Source organism: Lontra canadensis, unplaced genomic scaffold (genome assembly GCF_010015895.1).
Source record: "Lontra canadensis isolate GAN:19392208 unplaced genomic scaffold, GSC_riverotter_1.0 scaffold57, whole genome shotgun sequence".
NCBI classification, from domain to species: Eukaryota; Metazoa; Chordata; class Mammalia; order Carnivora; family Mustelidae; genus Lontra; species Lontra canadensis.
In genome coordinates, this window is record NW_022631051.1 from 5,997,831 (window position 1) to 6,017,474 (window position 19,644).

At 40.6% G+C, this 19,644-nt stretch overlaps 1 protein-coding gene across 2 annotated transcripts in view; it reads left to right on the forward strand.

The window, feature by feature from the left end:
* The window catches only part of RAB31 (RAB31, member RAS oncogene family), a 129,751-nt gene that overhangs the window by 80,895 nt on the left and 29,212 nt on the right, over positions 1 to 19,644 (forward strand). For both annotated transcript variants that reach the window (XM_032875761.1, XM_032875762.1), the window contains exons 4-5: positions 6,957 to 7,028; positions 8,133 to 8,239. In XM_032875761.1, coding sequence (XP_032731652.1) covers positions 6,957 to 7,028; positions 8,133 to 8,239 — 179 coding nt within the window. The remainder of the gene's footprint in view (positions 1 to 6,956; positions 7,029 to 8,132; positions 8,240 to 19,644) is intronic.

The window sequence follows — 19,644 nt, forward strand, 5'->3', positions numbered from 1 at the left end:
CTTAATCTCACAAAACAAACTGAGGGTTGCTGGGGGGAGGGGGGTTGAGAGAGGGGGGTCGGGTGATGGACATTGGGGAGGGTATGTGCTATGGTGAGTGCTGTGAAGTGTGTAAACCTGGCGATTCACAGACCTGTACCCCTGGGGATAAAAATATATTATATGTTTATTAAAAAAAAAAAAAAATAGTCCACCGGAGGTGAAGTTACCTCTAAAACCCAGCTTTCTCCTGGTGCTTTTGCTTCAGTTCCCTGACCCCTGGATGCCAAGGGAACTCTTTGTCTTTAATTAGCAAATTGAAAGAAAGAAGAAAGAAGGGGGGGGGGTGTCAAAATCCTTTCTCATTGTAAAGTAGTGTATCCTATTAAAATGTTTTTTAAAACAATCTGGACATATTATAATAAGTGGTGCTCTGCTTATCATGGTATTATTCAGAAATAACTGTTAATAGTCCCAGCCCTTTTATCTCTTCACCTCTACCCACTATTGGATTTTAGGACATCTGAGTGGGTCTATTAAATAGGACTTCTGCTTCTCCATGGAAAGAGAGGGTCCATGTAGACACCAGAAACATTCTTCTGAATGGCACAGAAAGAACATTCGGTAATGGTTTTTCCATTCAGCTTTTGCCAGCTGAGAATGTTGGGAATGTCAAGAATTTTCCTCTACCACTTGCCTCTCTGTTTGAATCCTGTGGAACCTCGGGATATGTTTTGGCTTCTGCCCTTGACTGCCCATAGCCTCAGGGTTCTGCAGGATGTGAGAATTTCACTGTGTGCTGGCACTGGATACAGACCAGCCTGGGTTCTCCCAGGCTGCATCCAAGCGACTCACCAGGGACAGCGTTGTCTGAAAATCGTTACACGTGACCCATTCCTACAAGTTCCTGGACTTGATGCAAGAGCGGCCTGGCTTGGATAATTCTCATGTGGGGAGGCAGAGCTCAGCTGGAGCCTGTCCTTGTTTGGAAAATTCGTGAGTTTTCCACTACTGCTCGTTCTTGACATGCAGAATTTTTGCTGCTATGGAATTTATGATGCCACAAACCTGCATTTAAGGAATTTTGCCTGAAGCAGACTGGGTGGCCTGGAGGATTCAGATATTTCCTGGAATAAGACTTTCCACTGTGTGCTGAACAGTGTGTGCATGGGATGGGAAGAAAGGAGGCCTCTGCTGTAGGTAATGCACTTGGAAGAATCAAGTGCACCGCGAAGGAAAGAGGTTCCATTTGAAGTCTGCCTTACCTTGGCCATGAGTAACATCACAGAGCTGGAAAAACCTTAGTTACCACCACTCACCCCACCCCCACTGTTATCTGATCTGAAAATATTGGGGTTTGCAGCCAATGGTCAAGAATGCATTCTTGAGGCATCTTTGATGTAAACAGGGTGGTTTTATTAAAACACGGGACAAGACCTATGGGCAGAAAGAAATGAACTGGAGTCAGGAAGAGTGGTTGTTTATATACTTTTAAGTTGGAAGTGGGTTAGGGATAGCATCAGTCTCTGAGGAATTTGGAAGCAAGGACCTTGGAGGGTTAGCTGTTCTTAGGAAAAGGTCATTACTACTAGTGACACTTTAGTCATGGGTCCCTTCAGATGTGTATCAGTGGGCCATATGCTTGGAGGATGATTGCTAACTCATACCTTGGGGGGGTGTAGACATAAAGGAAATTCCCAAAGGAATTTTTATATATGAAAGGAGACTTACAGGATCCTGGAGGTCGGGCTAAAGTTAAGCTAAATTATTAACACCGAGACTGTTGAGTCCTTAGAGGAAGGTCACTCTGCCTGTCTCAAGGACGTGTGTAAGTTGTAAGGAGATACAATTTTTTGCTTTTGCTTTTGCTTTTGTTTCCCACATCACTGCCTGCATTTTACCAGAATAGAGCCAGGCTCTATTAGACTCCCTAGATCTCTTTATGCTTTGCCTTTAATGTGGGTTCTGAGCATACTAGGTCTCAAGATGTTAATAAGTATTACTTGAACAAAGGTAAAAAAAAAAAAAATCAATTGAGACATCTGAGTTAAAACCAAAACAAAAAGATTTCTTCACTACAGAAATTTTCAGAGCCTTTAATATACTAATAATACTTCACAAATCTCCAGGGGGACATTATTAGGTAAAGTGTTTCTGAAACTTATTTGGCTAAGAAATGTTTTTGTTCCAAAAAGCACCTCATGAACCTAGGATTTGGTAGAAGACCCTTGGGAAATACCAGACTGTGCCCCTTATGTCTCATGCCGTCTCTTATTTTTCAGAAACGTGTTTCACTCCTGCCTGGCAGTCCATTGCATGGCTAAGGGCAAAGTATGAAGAGATGTAGACTCACAGGGAGTCTAGACAAGTTTACTTTTCTGGTCCCTGATGGCTAGATTTTGAAATAAGTTCCAGTTTTTCAGCATGACTGATAGTTCTGGAGTGAAATCTGGTTACTTTGTGACCATCTCTGACCATTCCCTTCAGAAGCGCAATCCTTGAATCGGTGTATGAATATTTTCTTGCTCTTGCTATTCATTGTTTCGTTGCTTTCCAGAAAGGTTATGCCTCTGTCTCCCAGTTCCTGGTAGTGGGGACAGGGTTAGCATCCATCTGTAAAAGCTGAGAAGTCTGAGAAGGTTGAATGAGACTGTTTCCTTCTCTTTTATTCTGTAGACACGCAAAATTTAAAAATGCACATTTGCACACACTAAGTACATGAACAGCCATTTCTTTTGAGGGTCAGATTTGCTTTTCACAATTCCCTGTGCTTTTTCTAAATAATTAAATGTCACTTGAGAGTCATCTGAGTACTCTGATTTTTAGTATTCTAGATATTTTGTTGGGTAGTTAGAGAAGAAGGAATTTTGAGCTGGTGTCTGTCCTGCTAAGTTTTTAAGAACTCTTCAAGGTGAGATTTAAAAATTGTAGCAACCTCCTATGATTGTAAAACCGTATTTCTAGAAGAATCTTTTAGGTGAGTGTTTTCATCAGTCTTAATTTGGACTCTACGGAAATTGAATTATGTCATGTTGAGTATTTAAGTCAGTTGTGGTGCTTTTGTTTTTATGTTTGTGTGGGGAAGAGTATACACATTGTAAACTAGAAGTGATTTATCCTTTTGTCCTCCACAAATATTATCCTTTGGTCAATGCATTATTGGCTTTTGGACTAGAGACGAACTTTCAACTCGTTAAAACCCCCAAGTCCCTGGCAATAAAGTCGTTTAAGTGGCTTCACCAACAGATTTATTTCAGAATGATTCCATTTGGAGGAAGGAAGGAACAAGTAATGCATTATATACAAAGATCTATTCAATAATCCATGAGTCCTGCACACCAGTGACCATTTCAGATTCAGCTCATGGTATTATAGCTGAAAGTGACTCTGTCTTAAGAAGATGTTCACAATTTACTCCTCTCTGTGCTTGAGTCCACGAGTATCTTGATTTTTTGAGATGTAAATTTTGTACCTATGTGCTGTGTTTAAGTAAACCTTTCTTATATGGAAGCTATTTTGAAAAAAAAATGGACATTTTATGTAATTGGGCTGAAGGACACTTTATATGCATTCCTTACCCTTAGCAAAGCAGGAATGTTTCAAAAATACATTGCTTTTTCCTCCCTTTGGGTAAGAATTCTGATTTTATTTTCTATACGTGGAGTGGATTGCCAAAGGACAGATTAAAAATAGATTTATTGATGCCTAACAATTACAACAAACACACAGTGTTGGGTAGTGAATATGCAAGGCACGCATGGTAAATGGCCCGCTGTCCTCCAGTGAGTCCTGGCAAGAGGCCAAGGGCCGTCAGCTGGGAACTCCTGGGTTCATCCTGAGCCCCATCCAACCCATTCCCTTTTATGAAAACCACAGAGGCACCAGGAAGATTTCTGCTCAAGGCAGACGCTTGCACAAGGGCTAGGAGTTAAGAAAGAGCTTGCTTCCTTCCACACTCTTGAGAGTGCACCACTAGCCTTCCTCAGTGCATTAAAAGGGAAATTGTGAGAACCGATGTGCTTCACATTTCCAAATAGGATCATTTCAGTTTGGCAGGTCTTTATTCAGCGATCAGTATTCCGGGAGAAATAAACGTGAATGAACGGTGGTTCTGTTGTTCACTGGGAAAGCTTCAGGATCCATCCTTCCTTAGCCCCTGCTCCTTATCCTACTCTCCAATAAAAATGGCTGCTTTTGCTTTTTTAACTTGAAAACCTATTTTATTAAAGAAAAAAAGGGGGGGGCGCCTGGGTGGCTCAGTGGGTTAAGCCTCTGCCTTCGGCTCAGGTCATGATCTCGGGGTCCTGGGATCGAGCCCCGCATCAGGCTCTCTGCTCGGCAGGGAGCCTGCTTCCTCCTCTCTCTCTGCCTGCCTCTCTGCCTATTGTGATCTCTCTCTGCCAAATAAATAAATAAAATCTTTAAAAAAAAAGAAATTATCTTTCTCTATAAAAAAAAACATTATAAACATTTGTGCTATGTATAATGCTATGTATAGTGCTCTTTTAAGAAAATTGTGCACATCACTAGAAATCCCACATGAACATTTTGAGAAACATTGTTGTAACTGTACACACAGACAGACCCACTCACATTTTACCCTAAATCTTAGCATGCTCCATAGGCTGCTTTGAGACGTTTTTTATTCCTTCAACAGTATGTAACCTTTTCCTATACATGAAAATCCCCACCATCGTTTTAATTATTGCAGGATATTCCATTATACCCAGAGACCATTAATGGATTCTCTATGGTGAACCGTTAGGGTGTTTTCAAATATTTGCTCCCATGTATAACACAGGGATGAGTATCTTGGTGTGTGTGATGATCACTCTAGTATACGTTCCTATAAGTGGAATTGCTGGGTCAAACAATATGCACGTTTTAACTTTTGATATATATTATTAATAGTGGCTTTTAAAGAAAGTCTTTCTCTTTTAAAAGAAAAAGTGATATATTTAAAGTGTACAACATGATGGCTTGAGGTACATAGATATAGTGAAATTATTACTAGAGTCAAACTAGTTAACATACCTTCTCACAATTATCTTTTCCCTTTTGTAAATTACCAAAGCACCTGAAATCTACTCTTTTGGCAAATTTCCAGAATCAATACAATATAATTAACCAGTCACCATGCTGTGTGTTGTTTCTAGAACTTATTCACCCTTTGTAACTGCAACTTTGTACCCTTTCACCAACATTTCTGCAATTCCTTCCCTTCCCTACTCCTATTAACCATCCTTCTACTCTCTCCTTCTGTGTATTTGACTTTTTAAGATTCCATCTATAAGTGAGATCATGTAGTTTTTTTCTTTCTACACCTGGCTTCTTTCATTTGGCTTAATATATTTTAGATTCATCCATGTTGTTGCAAACGGATTTTTTTTAAGTGCTTTCCTTTTTAAGTGCTGGGTAGTATTCCATTGTGTATATAGACACACACCACACTTTCTTCATTCATTGATTCATTAGTAGGCACTTATGTTGTTTCCATGTCTTGTGCATTGTGAATAAGGCTGTGATGAATGTGGAAGTGCAGATATCTTTTCGAAGTACTTGATTTCATTTCTTTTAGGTATATATCCAAAAGGGGAATTGCTGGATCATATAGTTGTGTGTTTTTTGTGGACCCTTCGTACTCTTTTCTACAGTGACTCCACCAATTTATATTCCCAGTGATGCATCAGGGTTCCCTTTTTTCCGCACCTTCACCAATATTTGTTATGTTTTGTCTTTTTGGTAATAGCTGTCCTAACAGGTGTGATATCTCATTGTGATTCTGATTTGTATTTCTCTGAAGATTGGTGATGTTGAGCATCTTTTTATAAGAAGGTTTTTTTTTAAAAAAAGATTTTATTTATTTGAGAGAGGCAGAGAGCTTGAGAGAGAGAGAGAACATGCACAAGTAGGGGGAGGGGCAGAGAGAAGCAGGTTCCCCACAGAGCAGGGATCCTGACCCAGGGCTCGAACCCAAGACCCTGAGATCATGACCTGAGCCAAAGGCAGACATTTAACCAACTGAGCCACCCAGGTGCCCAAAGAAGGTCTTAAAACACATTCCCATGTAACATGTGAGAGTGGCCCCCTGCCCAAATCCAAACCAGCAATGGATATAATAAATCTTTTTGATATTTAATAAATTAATACATGCCTCTTCATTGCTTTTATTTTCATCTCTTTTAGCGTAATTGAATGTTTTAAAATATTTATTGGTAATTTCCGTCTCTTCCCCGGAGATTTATCTATGTCTGTCCTTTGTCTATTTGTCTGTTGGGCTATCTCTTACTTCTCAGCTTTCAAAACCTTTCCACGATATCGTCTTCAAATGCATTCAAAGAGCTATTCTTCAAAATAGACATAGAATGTCTATGTATCCTCAGCTTAATTATCTATCCTCTTTTGGGATAAAGGATTCTATCCCAAAAGTGACTGGTGAGCCTTTTAGTAACCAGTGAGCCGTGCTTTGCTCACGTTTTGGAATGGAGCTTGTCTGTGTCACTGTGTGCCTTTGAGGGACAGCAGCCGTGCAGGCTAAGGGCGGGTTTCAGAGTCACCCTTGCTCAGTGGCCCTCATTAAGGACTCAGTGAGGGTCTTGTGATCTGTGCCAGTCTCCTTTTGTCCTCCCACTGGCAAACATCTTTTTCTTACCAGTGAATAATTCTAATGAGATTGCCCTGGGTCAGTCGTATTAGCTAAGTAATGAGCGGTAGAGAAAATAAAATTCATAGAAGAGGTACATTTAAAATAAAATTTATTCTTGGCCTTTGCCCAAAAGTGAATTTCATGGTCTGTTGGCCACAAGCACATGTGTGGTGGAGGGGGAGAATTTATTGCCTAATAGGGTTCCTGGGAAAATTCTAGGGGGAATTCGGGGATCCTGTAGGGATAATGTAGCAGGAAAATCTTATATTTAATTTGGGGTTGCATAAAATGTGTTGACTTTGGCCTAAAACTATGCATTGTTCTTAAACAGTTTCATTCACTGGCTCCCATGTACTATCGTGGTTCTGCTGCCGCTGTCATAGTATATGATATTACGAAACAGGTAAGAAAATAAAAGCCCTTTAAAATTTTGATGCCCTGTATGTTGATTCTCTGTCTTAGAAAGACCGAAGCGGAGGCTTGACGGCTTGAGTCTTGCCAGTAGCCTGGAATCAGATTTCATAGCATGGTAGGCAGAAGTAATCACCATATATTGAGTTTATCAACCTATATGCAGTGAAGCATTTCAGATTTATCGGCCAAATTAAATAAACAACAATGATCATTTATTTTTAAAATTGACTGTCTGTTCGTCATAGAGGCAAGGTCATGCCTGCCAGTACAGCTCTGCGGAACGTCAGCTTTTCAGGAAGAGGAAAATTATTTTTAAGTCCTGCATGTTTTGTAATTATGGAATGCTGATTTTCTATTAGTGTTTCAATCACACTACTTAAAATGTCAGGGATAATGTTTATGTATGTGTAGTGTATTTGCATATATATAGTATACCATATTTTTATCACGTTGAGGATCTAGGATATCCGTCAAGAAACTGCAGTGGTTGCTGGCTGGTTTTTTCCACTCCTGGAGTGCTGACTCAGCACACAGGACTGCAGGTTCAATGACCCATCACAGTTACCACCTATGGGATCCTGAATCTAAATGTGGTGTCTACCTTGACTGGTTTGCTGAAGGAGGGTTGTGAGTGAAGAGCAGAAAGGAAAATAGGATGAGAGGAAAAGAGAAAGAGAGGGAGGGGGAAATGGGGAGAGAGAGACAGAGACAGAGACAGAGATAATGTATATCTGTATTCTTTCTCTTTCTTCCCTGAAATAAGATGAACATGTCTAGTTCTATGACTTCAGTCATTTTCATGTTGAATCAAGGCTATCATTTTAAATTAATGTTATTTATAGAAAAAATTACTGGCATGATTTTCTTAACTTCGTCAAGTCTCGGTTTCAGAAAAGGAAACTTTTACAGCTATTTAAGTGTAACTTAGCTAATATTAAGTCTTATGCCAAGATGGAGGTAGGATGTTAATGTATGTGAGTTTCCTAAAAATATTTTCCTTTGTTACATTGGGTTGGGTTTATATTTCTACTTGGTTGAAATATTGTGTTGGTGGGTCTTTACAGTGATTGACCGATTTACATTTTGGATTTAGGATTCATTTCATACCCTGAAGAAATGGGTGAAAGAACTGAAGGAACATGGTCCAGAAAACATTGTAATGGCTATTGCTGGAAACAAGTGTGATCTCTCAGATATTAGGTAAGATGCATTAAAATTTTTTTTGGTGTCGTAAATATCTCCATCTCTGAATGTCCACATGTAAAAAGCTGTCAAGCCTGTGTTGTTAAGTCTGTTCTCCGTGTAATGATTTAATCGACGGTCATCCACTTAAGGTCTGGGTAGTACATGTTCAACCAGAGTAGACGTAGGGGAAAATAATGAGATGCAAATTGGATGGATCACCTAGGAGTGCATATTAAAACCTAATCTCCTCTACTGAGCACGGTCACATCCCTGACTCTAGAGGTCTTTGGGCTAAATGCTTTTATTACTTTTGTTGTCACCTTCTTTGTTATTTATCGACATTATTACAACAATAGCCATTTTAATAACTCTCTCATATGGTAAGGAGAGCTAGGATTTGTAACATTTCCCATAGCACCCGTGTTTGTTTCAGTTCTAACTTTAACTTAAGGGTATAGTTGGGTCTATAAAATCTCACTATTTTGTTGTAGGATTTGAAGGTGACCTATGGTATAGAAGCACTTTGGTTTCCCTCAAAGACAATGGATTGTTGATCTTTCTTTACCTGGACCAAGGTTTACAGGGAGCCAGTCCACAGGGACTAGAGATTTTTTTATGCAGCCTGAGAAGCTAGGTCTTTTTACTAAATGAAAATGCAATGAAAAAGGAATAGTGAATTTGCATCCTCTCCATCCCCCTGGTTAATTTAACTCTCTGCAATTCCAGTCATGGGTCTTCATAAAGACAACGACGTCATGCTTCAGGCTTTGCACATCCAAGTACGATTAAGCTGAAGTTAGATAAACAATGGAAACAGATCTTGCAAAAGCTCTTAACATGGCCTTTGACAAATTGCTCTGTTTCTTTGGGATTTCAAAAGCTTTATATCACATTGCATCAGATCGGTTTATGATAACAGCCATAAACACCACTTAATCATTTGTTCTCCCGGGGGCTGGGCACATCTTTAAACTCCCCAGACTTAGCTCATATCTCTACGTTCTTTACTATAACCCTGAAACAGGTTGTTTGTCTAGAATTGCAAAAGAATCACTTTAACTTTTGTCGTCAGAAGCGGGTGGGGTGGGAGGGTAGGAACACTCTTTGCTGAGTGCGGGTGCAGTCATCCGACACCACTGGATTGTAGTGAAGGTATGACTTTAAAGGTACTAAGCCTTCCGTATTGTGACAGAACTGATGGGCTAGAATTTAAGCAGACAATGCTGTAAAGTTGACTGGAATTGGGATTCTTGGTGACATGGAACTGAATCCCACTTCAATTATTTTTGGGAAAAAGGGAACTAAAAAGCAAGATTGCCTGACTGGCATTCGATATGTTCCATATTGAGTTTCTGGCACTCTCTCTGTTTCAGTTTAAATGGCTATGGAAGGGTTTTCTCAGACCATGACAAGGCATTTGTGGCCAAGAGAGGGGATTAGGGTGGCTTAAGAGGATTTTCCCCACCATCGACATGATGAGAGTGGGAACATAGGTAGTCTTGAAGAGGGGGGTGTTCTAGAAGAGTACAGCCTGGCCTGATCAAACATGTCTGTGACATGTTGGCTTGGCCACAGATAGCTGGAGACAGACGTACCGTGTCTTGGGGTAGAATTTGCCTTCCATGCACTGGTATTGCATTCTTCTCGGCAGGCATTCTGCTTTGTGCCAAGCCTATATGTATAGTTTTCAAGATGCCCCAGCTAACGTCGTCCATCCAACTCCCTTTCAACCATAGATTCACACACAGCTCCTCTGTCCCCAGTGGGAGACAGCCTAGGTGCTACTTCCAGTGGCCACATCATGGGGCCGCTGTTCCACTAGTTCATGTTTCTGCGTCGTGCCCTTTCTTCTCTAGTTTGGCCTCAGTGAGGTCTGCATGCGACTTCTCAAGATCCTGCAGTTGTGGTTTAAAGTGTGGAGTGTATATCTTTTGTTACCCACAATGTTGTGTTAGATGCCACTTGTTACTGAATCATGCGACAAAGAAATGACTCCCTTTGCAATTCTCTTTCCAACCTCAGTGAAAAAGACCAGTTTGCTTAGGTCAAAGAGAAAGACAAGTTGGATGTTAGTAAATTTTTAAAGATTTTATTTATTTATTTGACAGAGAGAGAGAGAGAGAGAGAGAGAGAGATCACAAGTAGGCAGAGAGGCAGGCAGAGGGGGAGGGGGAAGCAGGCCCCTCTTGAGCAGAGAGCCGGATGCCAGGCTCGATCCCAGGACCCTGAGATCAGACCTGAGCCGAAGGCAGAGGCTTAACCCATTGAGCCACCCAGGCATCCCTGGATGTTAGTAGATTTTTAATTTTAAAATATTTATTAATAGATAATTTAAAATTTTAAGTTATTTATAAATATATTTCACTGAACTAATTTAAAGACCATAAAATCCACCTGTTTGAAGTGTACAGGTCAATAAATTTTTGTACAGTTCTAGGGTTGTACAGTCATCATCACATTTAATTTTAGAACATTTCCATCACCCTACAAAGAATATGCCAATTGGGTCACTCCCAATGTCCAACTCCTTCCAGCCCCTGGCAACCACTAACATACTTTCTTGTCTTTATAAATTTGCTTTTGCTGCACATTTTGTAGAAAACAAATCATACACTTACGTGGTCTTTTGTGACTGGCGTCTTTCACTGAGCATAAGGTTTTTGAAATGCCTCAGTGTTGTAACCTGTAGCCATTTTTATGGCAGAATAATAGCTCATCATATGAATATACCACTTTTGACTTTCCCACTCACTAGTTGAATGAAACTTCAAATTTCAGTTGTTTCCACTTTTTGGCCACTTTAAAAAGTGCTGCTGCAAACAATCATGGACAAATTTAGTGTGGACATATGTTTTCATTTCTCTTGGGTGTGTTATGAGAAGTGAAATCTCTGGCTCATGTGGAAACTCTGTGTTTAACAATTTGAAGAACTGCCCAATGGTTTTCCACAGTGGCTGCACCACTTTGTATGCCTACTGGCAATGTACGAAGTTCCAATTTTCTCTATATTCTCAACCAACACCATTATTACCAGGCTTTTGCATTATTGCCATCCTAGTGGGTGTGAAGTTGTGTTGATGTGATTTGGGTTTGTATTTTTCTAATGACTAATGATGTTAAACACCTTCTCATATGCTTATTGGTCATTCATTTATCTTCTTTGGAGACCTGTCTCTTCAAATCCTCTGCCCAATTTTTAATTGAGTTATTTGTCTTTTTATTATTGAGTTGTAAGTGTTCTTTATGTATTCTGAATACAAGTCCTTTATCAGATGCATGATTTGCAAATATTTCTTCCTTTTCATGAGCTCTCCTTAAAATCTTTATTATGTCTCTTGAAGTGCAAAATTGTAATGTCCAATTTGTGATTTTTCCCTTTTTATCTGTTATGCTCAAGTGACTGTCTAATTCAAATCACAGAGATTACTCGGATGTTTTCTCAGAGTTTTGTAATTTTAGAGCTTACATTTATATTTGTATTTACATTTATATTTATATTTAGAGTTAATTATTATGTGCGTTATGAGGTAAGGGTCCAAATTAATCTTTGCCTGTGTGGATATCTAATTCCCAGAACCGTTTGTTGAAAAGACAACCCTTTTCCCATTGAATTTTTTTTTTTTGGAAATTTAGTCAAAAATTAGTTGACCATAAGTGTAAGTCTTATTTTGGGCTCTTAATTCTATTCAGTTGATCTACACATCCTTCTGTTAATGCCCCACGATTTTGATTGTTGTAGTTTTATAAGTTTGAAATTGGGAATTATAAGGCCCCCAATTTAGTTTTTCTTTTTCAAGATTGTTTGACTGTTCGACTATTCTGGGCCTTTTGCATTTCCATTTGCATTTCTATATGAACATTAGGATCCTCTTCTCAATTTCTACCAAAAAAAAAAAGCTACTAAGATTTTAATAGGAAATATGTTGACTCTTTAGGACAATGTGGGGATTATTGGCATCTTACCAATATTGTTTTCTGATCCATGAATATGAGATGCCTTTCCATTTTATTTAGGTCTTCTTTAGTTTCTTTTGCTCATGTCTTGTAGTTGTCAGTGTACAAGTTTTGCATTTCTTTTCCTATACTTGTTCCTAAGTGTTTGATTTTTCTTGATGCTATTGTGAATGGGATTGTTTTGTTAATTTCGTTTATGGTATGTTTGTTTTTAGTGTATGCAAGATTCTGTTGTCTGTGAAAACAGTTTTACTTCTTCCTTTCCAGTCTGGGTGCCTTTTATTTCTTTTTCTTATCTAATTACCCTGTCTAAAACTTCCAATACAATTGGAATAGAAATGGTGAGAGCAGACATTATAATCTTGCTGATCTTAGGGGCAAAGCATTTAGTCATTCTTACTATGATGTTGGCAGGTGTGTTACGTAGATCTTCTTTATCAGTGTGGTGAAGTTGCCTTTTATTCTTAGTCTGCTAGGTGTTTTGTTTTGTTTTGTTTTGTTTTAATCATGAATGAATGTTTAATTTTGCCAACAGCTTTTTTCTGCATCTTCTGAGGTGAACATGTGGTTTTTGTTCTTTTTTCTTAATGTAACGTATTACATTAATTGATTTTCTAATGTTAAACCACCTGCATTCCCGGGACAAATCCCACTTAGCCATGATGCATAATCCTTTTTATATGCTTCTGAGTTCTGTTTACTCATTTTGTTGAGGGTTTGTATCTGTATTCATGAGGATATTTGTCTGTAGTTTTCATTTTTTGTGTCTGTTGTCTTTGTTTGATGTTGGTATATCAACGCAGTAGGTTTTGTAAAGTGAATTGAAAAGTGTTCCCTTCTTTTCTATTGCCCAGAAGTTTGTGAAAGATTGGTGTTAACTTCCTTAAGTCATAAAATCACGGGTGAAGCCATCTGGACCCAGGCTTTTCTTTTGTGGAAAGATTTTACATACTAATCCAATTCCTTTACTTGCTATAGGTATGTTCAAGTTTTCTATTATTTCTTGAGTTAGAATAATTTATACATTTTTAGGAACTTATTCATTTCATTAAGTTCTCTCATTTGTTTGTGTAGTGCGCAGTGTTCTCTTATAATCCTTTTCCTTTCTGTAAGGTCAGCAGGGATGTCTACTCTTCCATTCCAGATTTTAGAAATTTTAACTGTCTTTTGTAGCTGAAGGCTTGTCAGTTTTGTTGATCTTTGCAAAGAACCAACATTCAGTTTCACTGATTTCTTTCCACTCTTCTTCTATTCCATTTATTTTCTCTCTATGCACCATTTCCTTTCTTCTGTGTTTTGGGTTTGCTTTGCTCCTTTTCCCCTAGTTTTCAATGAACGGTACTGAAGTAATTGGACATCCATAGAAGGGAGAAGACTGCAACCTAAATCTCACACTTTATGTAACAATTACTGTAGAAAAAAAATCATAAGAGCTTAATGTCAAAGGTAAAACTGTAAAACTTTTAGAAAAACTCCTACGAGAAAATCTTGAGGATTTGCAGCTAGGTAAAGAATCGTGAGACTTGACAGCAAAAGCTCACTCCATATAAAGGAAAGATTGATAAATTGGACCTCATCAAAACTGAAAACACTTTGCTCTGTGAAATCCCGTGTGAAGAGCTTGGAAAAGCAAGCTGTAGGCTGAGCAAAACTATTTGCAAACCATATATCTGACAAAGGATAAGCATGTAGGCTATATAAAGAACGCTTACAACTTAATGGTTAAAAAAATCTAATTTGAAAATGAGCAAAGTCTATTTCACCCTGGAGAGTATCAGGATGGTAAGCATAGGCATGAAAAGGTGTTTAAGCATCATAAGCAGACCTGTCAGAATTGCTGAAATAAAAGAGTTATAACACCTAATGCTGGCAAGGATGTGGACAGACTGGCACATTCATATGTTGCCAGTATGCGTGTAAAATAGTATATTCTGGAAAACAGTCTGGCAGTTTCTTTTAAAGCTAAATATGCAATTACCATATGCCCAGCAATCATACTTTGGGCACTTATTCCAGAGAAATGAAAATTTACGTTCACACAAAACCTGCACATGAATATTCATGGAGGCTTCTTTTTTAAAAATAATAGCCCCAAACTGCAGTCAGCCCAGATATCCTGTGAAAGGTGAATGACTCAGCACACCGTGGTGCATCCAGGCCATGGAATAGTATGCAGCAGTGAAAAGGAACAAACCATGGCTACAGGCAACTTGGATTGAACCTCCAGGGCAACTATGCTGAGCGAATAAAGCTGATCTCTGAGGGTTCATTGTATATTATTTCATTTATATGAGACTTTGAGTTGAAAATATTTTAGAAATAGAAGACTGATTAGTGGTTGCCAGGGGTTCTGTTTAGGGGTGATGTGGTGGGCACGTGAAGGGGAGGAAAGTGGGTGTGGCTCTAAAAGGGCAACAGCAGGGATCCTTGTGATGTTGGAACTATTTGGTGTCTTCTCTGTGGTGGTGGAGACATGAACCTACACAAAGGTTAAAATTGTATAGAATCTAACACACACACACAGATGAGTACCAGTAAGACGGGAAATCTGAATAAGACAGTATACCAGTGTCAGTATCCTATTTGTGATATCATACCATGGTTTTGTAAAATGTTACAATTTGGGGAACCTGGACAAAGTCTACGAGAAATTTATTTCTTATAACTGTAGGTGGCTCTACAATGGTCTCAATAAAAAAATTTAATGAACAAAAGGTTGATTTAGATAGAAATAATAAGTAAATATTAGAACAGTGGCATATATGTGGATATATATGTATATATTACACACAGAGACATGCACACCCCTATATCTGCATGTTATAGATGCATTATATATGATTGACAGAAGTTTTATATACACACTGGGCCAGATGATGAATTTCACCATCCCCAACAAACCCAATGTGCAAAAGAAAACCAGGATAACTATATTAAAACTCCCATTTAGGAAAGCAGGGAAGGGGAAGCCGGGTTTATTAGTCCTTGTGTAAACCGCCGGCTGCTAGACTGGAATAGTCCAATAAATGATAGAGCCTAGTGGGCATCTGCCGTTGACTCCTTTCCATGGCTGTGGAATCAAGTTCTTGGTCAGCCGATCTGTCTGCTCCAGATTGTGCCCGCTGGTATGATTTTTCTGGGGAGTTAGCCAAACCTCTTTACTCCAGACCTTATTTAGAGCTTGACCTTCTTTTACTCTAATCCTAAAACATTTTGCCCTTCTGTAGTTGCCAGAAAGCTGTATTTTATTTTTCCTTGGGTCTTGGAGAGGCTGTAGATCTGACGTGCACGTGTAACCGTGGCCACAGGTGGAGGCGGTGTCCTCTAACGGACTTCGGTTCTGGAAGCTCGGAGGTCAGTAAGAAGAGGTATGACTGGCCTGTTTGGAGAGTGTACTGGAATTTAAATGGAATTAACTCTGTGAACTTGACACAGCCCACTTGAGGCATGCGTGTACAGAAGTGCTTCATGGAGGAGACGTCCTAACATCCCTTCACTGTGTTTTATATGCTTCCATGTTCTAAAAGATGGATGAAGGTCTGAGCACACTAGGCAGAGTCAAAGGCATTCAAAATCTCCTGGTCGGGTGAATTCAGGACTTCTGGCTTGTTTTATTAGGCACCTGATCTTTACGATATTTCTCTGACTATCTTGAGTTCTTGACAAAATGTCCTTGTGCCCAAGTGACTATGAAATCTGTGGCCCGGAGGCAAGCTGGAATCGGCCACACTGTTCGTAGCTCTGTCCCAGGAGATACAGCACACTGTAGGTGCTCGTGGTTGTCACTTTTCTTCCTGGCAGTGAAGATATGCCTTGGAGAAAAGTTCCGATGCCAGCTTCCCAGGCAAGAGAGTATGCAGTTCCTGATGGGGCCTGAGAAACAAGGTTCCATCTCCCTCCCCCCTGCTCCGTTGCCAAGTTGGGGACATTCTAGGGAAATACAGAATTGAAAGAAAGTAGCAGAACCTCCGCTGGATTGATCGTGTAGGACCTGAGAGGCCCTCGGACTAGAAGGGAGGGGCAGTCCAGAGCACACAGGAGAAGCTGTGTGATTTGTCTCGCTTGGATGGCGGGAGACACTGGCATGAGTGCCAAGCGGTGGTGGGTCACTGGACTTTCGAACAAGTAATGTGTGGCATGGGGCTCATTCCAGGTGACTCTAAGGAGGGCAGCTTTGGCCTGGGGTCTAGAGAGAAAAGAAACCTTCTTTTCAGGAAGTCTGGGAGCCCACAAGAGACTGCCCGGCCTTGTCCTGGGTCTGGCAGAGAATTGGAGCAGATAAGTCTTGAAAAGAAAAAGAGAAGTAGGTCACCTTGCTTCAGTAGTTTGGAAAGTTCCATGAACATGAGACTCATGCCGATTCCAGAAACCTAGCTCCTGAGATTCTGATCCAACGGGCAGTGGCAGGCTGGGGATAGGTGAATTTTGTGAAGTGGTCCTTTTACAAGCCTCCAAGGGCCATCCTTGAAAAAGCACTGCATTAGGTGATAGGAGTTGATGATGGGGAAGAATGAGGTAGTGCAGAAAACTTGGGCATAGACCCAGGCCTGTGTGGGCCACGCCTTCTGGGGCCTCCCTCCCACCCTCCCCCCCCTTCGGGAGAATGGAAACAGTCGCTCTCCAGCTTTCAGGATCCAGTACCCCTGACCCATCACCCTGTCATCCCTTTAGAAGCCGTTCCCGTACTCTGGCCCCCTCTCTTTTGCATCTCACACTGGAAGTTGTCAGAAGGAAAGATGTGGTGGGTTTGTCTCCATCTAATTAATATCAGGCTTCTGCTTAGGCCAGCACCTTGTGCCTCCTGGAACATTGGGACTTCTTCATATCCAGCCTGTATTGGCTGCCTTTAGCTTGGGCAAGGGATTAGGGTCACATGGCTGTGGTATTTTCACAAGAAAGCCTGCTCAGGAAGAACCGTCTGTTGTAGTTGGCAATGGGGGCAAGATCCTTCAGGTGTCAAAGGAAGGAAAGGAGATCTTATCCTCTCCTGGCCAGAACACCCCCCCCTTCAAATTTCCCCACCAGCCTAACAAACTAGCCTTGACCTGTAGCCATCATTGTAAGTACTTTCTTGGTAGAAATTACTTCCACCCTAGTCCTACCTCGTGTAGATCCCAGGCCTGTTTCTTTGGCTTGAACTTCTTTTCCTTATTTTGAACTCTTGGCCTTGTTTACAAATCCCCTTGGACTTCCCCAAACTCTTCTTGCCTTTCTTCATCATTTGGACATTGGATTTCTTGTAATGGATTCTAATTTGACCTGCTCTTCAAGCTTAGGTGTGTCCCACTGGCTTTTTCTTGGAATCCCACACCTCACTGCTAGGTTAGGGCTGTAAACAAATCAGAAAGTGTGAGGGAGGGATCGTGGAGGAGAAGTACTGATAGGAGAACTCCCCTCAAGCTTAAGATATTTTATCTTGCAAATGGTAGCCGTAGGAAGTTAGCCAACCCAACTGATGATGGAGATAAGGGCTTGGAGATTGGAAGGGAGCTTCTACTCAGGGGGGTGGCTCCTTTATCACTAGCCCCCTCTGCCCAAGGTTCCTCCCATCCCCTGTAGATACCACCCAGGAGTTAACCAGGGACCAAGTTTCTTCATGCCCCTCTTGGAATCAGGGTCTCCAGGCTCTGGTATCTCTTAGCACAACACTGAGAGAGATTGGAGGGGCTGCTCCCAGTGGGGCAAGACACTCCCTGAAGTGAAGAGGTGATAGTCCAAGAAAAGAACATTCAGGGTCTAAGTGGAACTCGGTTATAGTAGGAGGAAGGAAATTGGTCCTCTCAGTGTTTAACTAAAATTAACAAGTAATTTTTGGTAGTTTTTTTGTGTGTGCAGTAATGTTCTATGGGAAGTACAAGAAAAGAGAGAAAAGTATTTTCCATAGAGCTATTTGCGTCTATTTGGAAAGCCAAGAGTAGTACGCATGGGAGGAAACTATCTAACGAGTAAATACAAGACTATATTTAATAAAGCTCCAAATGTCATGGTGCAGAAGGGACAAAAGAATTCAGGAAAAGGGAAGTCTGTAGTCATCTGGAGTGATTTGGAAAGGCTTACGGATGAAGTGTGCCCTCAGCTGCCCTGTCAGGGATCAGTCAGGTAGGAGGAAATTCCATGAAGGGAAGGTAATAGACAGAGGCATATAGGTGGGAGGGAGTTTGGCATGTGTTATGGAGCAGAGATCATGAAGAACACTTACCTTATCATTTGCCTGGGGAATGGTGGAAGACACAAGGATACCAAGGGGATAGTTTATGCCTGGCTTAAAAGAATGAAGAGTGAGTGATTGGATCTGGGGCTTCTTCCTCCTACGTGCCCATCTCTTGTACCCCTGACACCATTCTTTGCCTGCCAGTCCTGGCCCTATTGTCTCCTGAGCCTATGTGGCCTCAGGCTCCTTCTTAACAATGTTTCCTGTGGTTATCACCAGTTAAGGAGATGAAATGTACTTGCCAGCCTCAAGGAGGGCTGTGGGAGCCATTCTAGATTCTTGAGCAAGCGACCGGTACAATCTCCTGCGTGAGAGCTGGATGGGGACCTGGACTTGGCAGCCAGGATAATCCTCCTACAGCTTTCCCACAAATACACCGACCACATCTGCAATCACCAGGCATTGGATGTTTCAATTTTTTGGATCAACCTGAGGCCTTTAGCAGATAAAGATACATCTGGAAATAAATGGGGTTTTTTTTTTGGATTTTTGTTGTTGTTGTTGTTTTTGCTAAGAATACATACATTGCTTTTATTTCTTATATATGCCTCCAAAACTCACTCCCATCATGATGGTGGGCCAAAAAGGAGTATAAGAGTTTGTTTAATATGATACAAACCAAGTAATGGAACTCGAGATGCTGGATCTTGAAAATCCAACTTATTCCAAATACTAAAGCCCAAAAGCCAAGGAACATCAAAAGCCACCATGGAAGGTCTGGAAATATCATGGCCAGTATTAAAATGCACACAGTGTTTTCTGTATGTGAGATGAGTCAAGTGTGTGCTGCTAAGTGTGCATTTTGTGCTCCGAGATGCGCTTTTCCTTCTGATGTTGTGCCAGTGGGTAAACCCGTTTCTGATGCTGGTATGGACATGGGAGGGAAGGAACTGAAGGCTGAGCTCTGGGAGAGAGCCCAGCGAGGATGTCTGGAATTTTCCCCCTTTTTCCCCCTTGTAAAATATTCTTAATGAAGACTATATAAAACATTGATGTATATTTTAAAGGATCGTGGGAATTTTAAAGAATAAAACAAATGACCTTGTATCAATGAGTAAGCCTTCCTCCTCAACCCTACCCCCCACCTCCCCCCCAGAAATAACCCTGACTTCTGGGATCATTGTTTCTTTGCTTCTTCTATGCTTTACGACTCACGTTTGCATTACTAAATAAAAGATTTAGGTTTGCCAGTTTTTGAATTTTATTTTCATCGGAATATGACTGTACCTATTATATGATGACTTGTCTCTTGCAC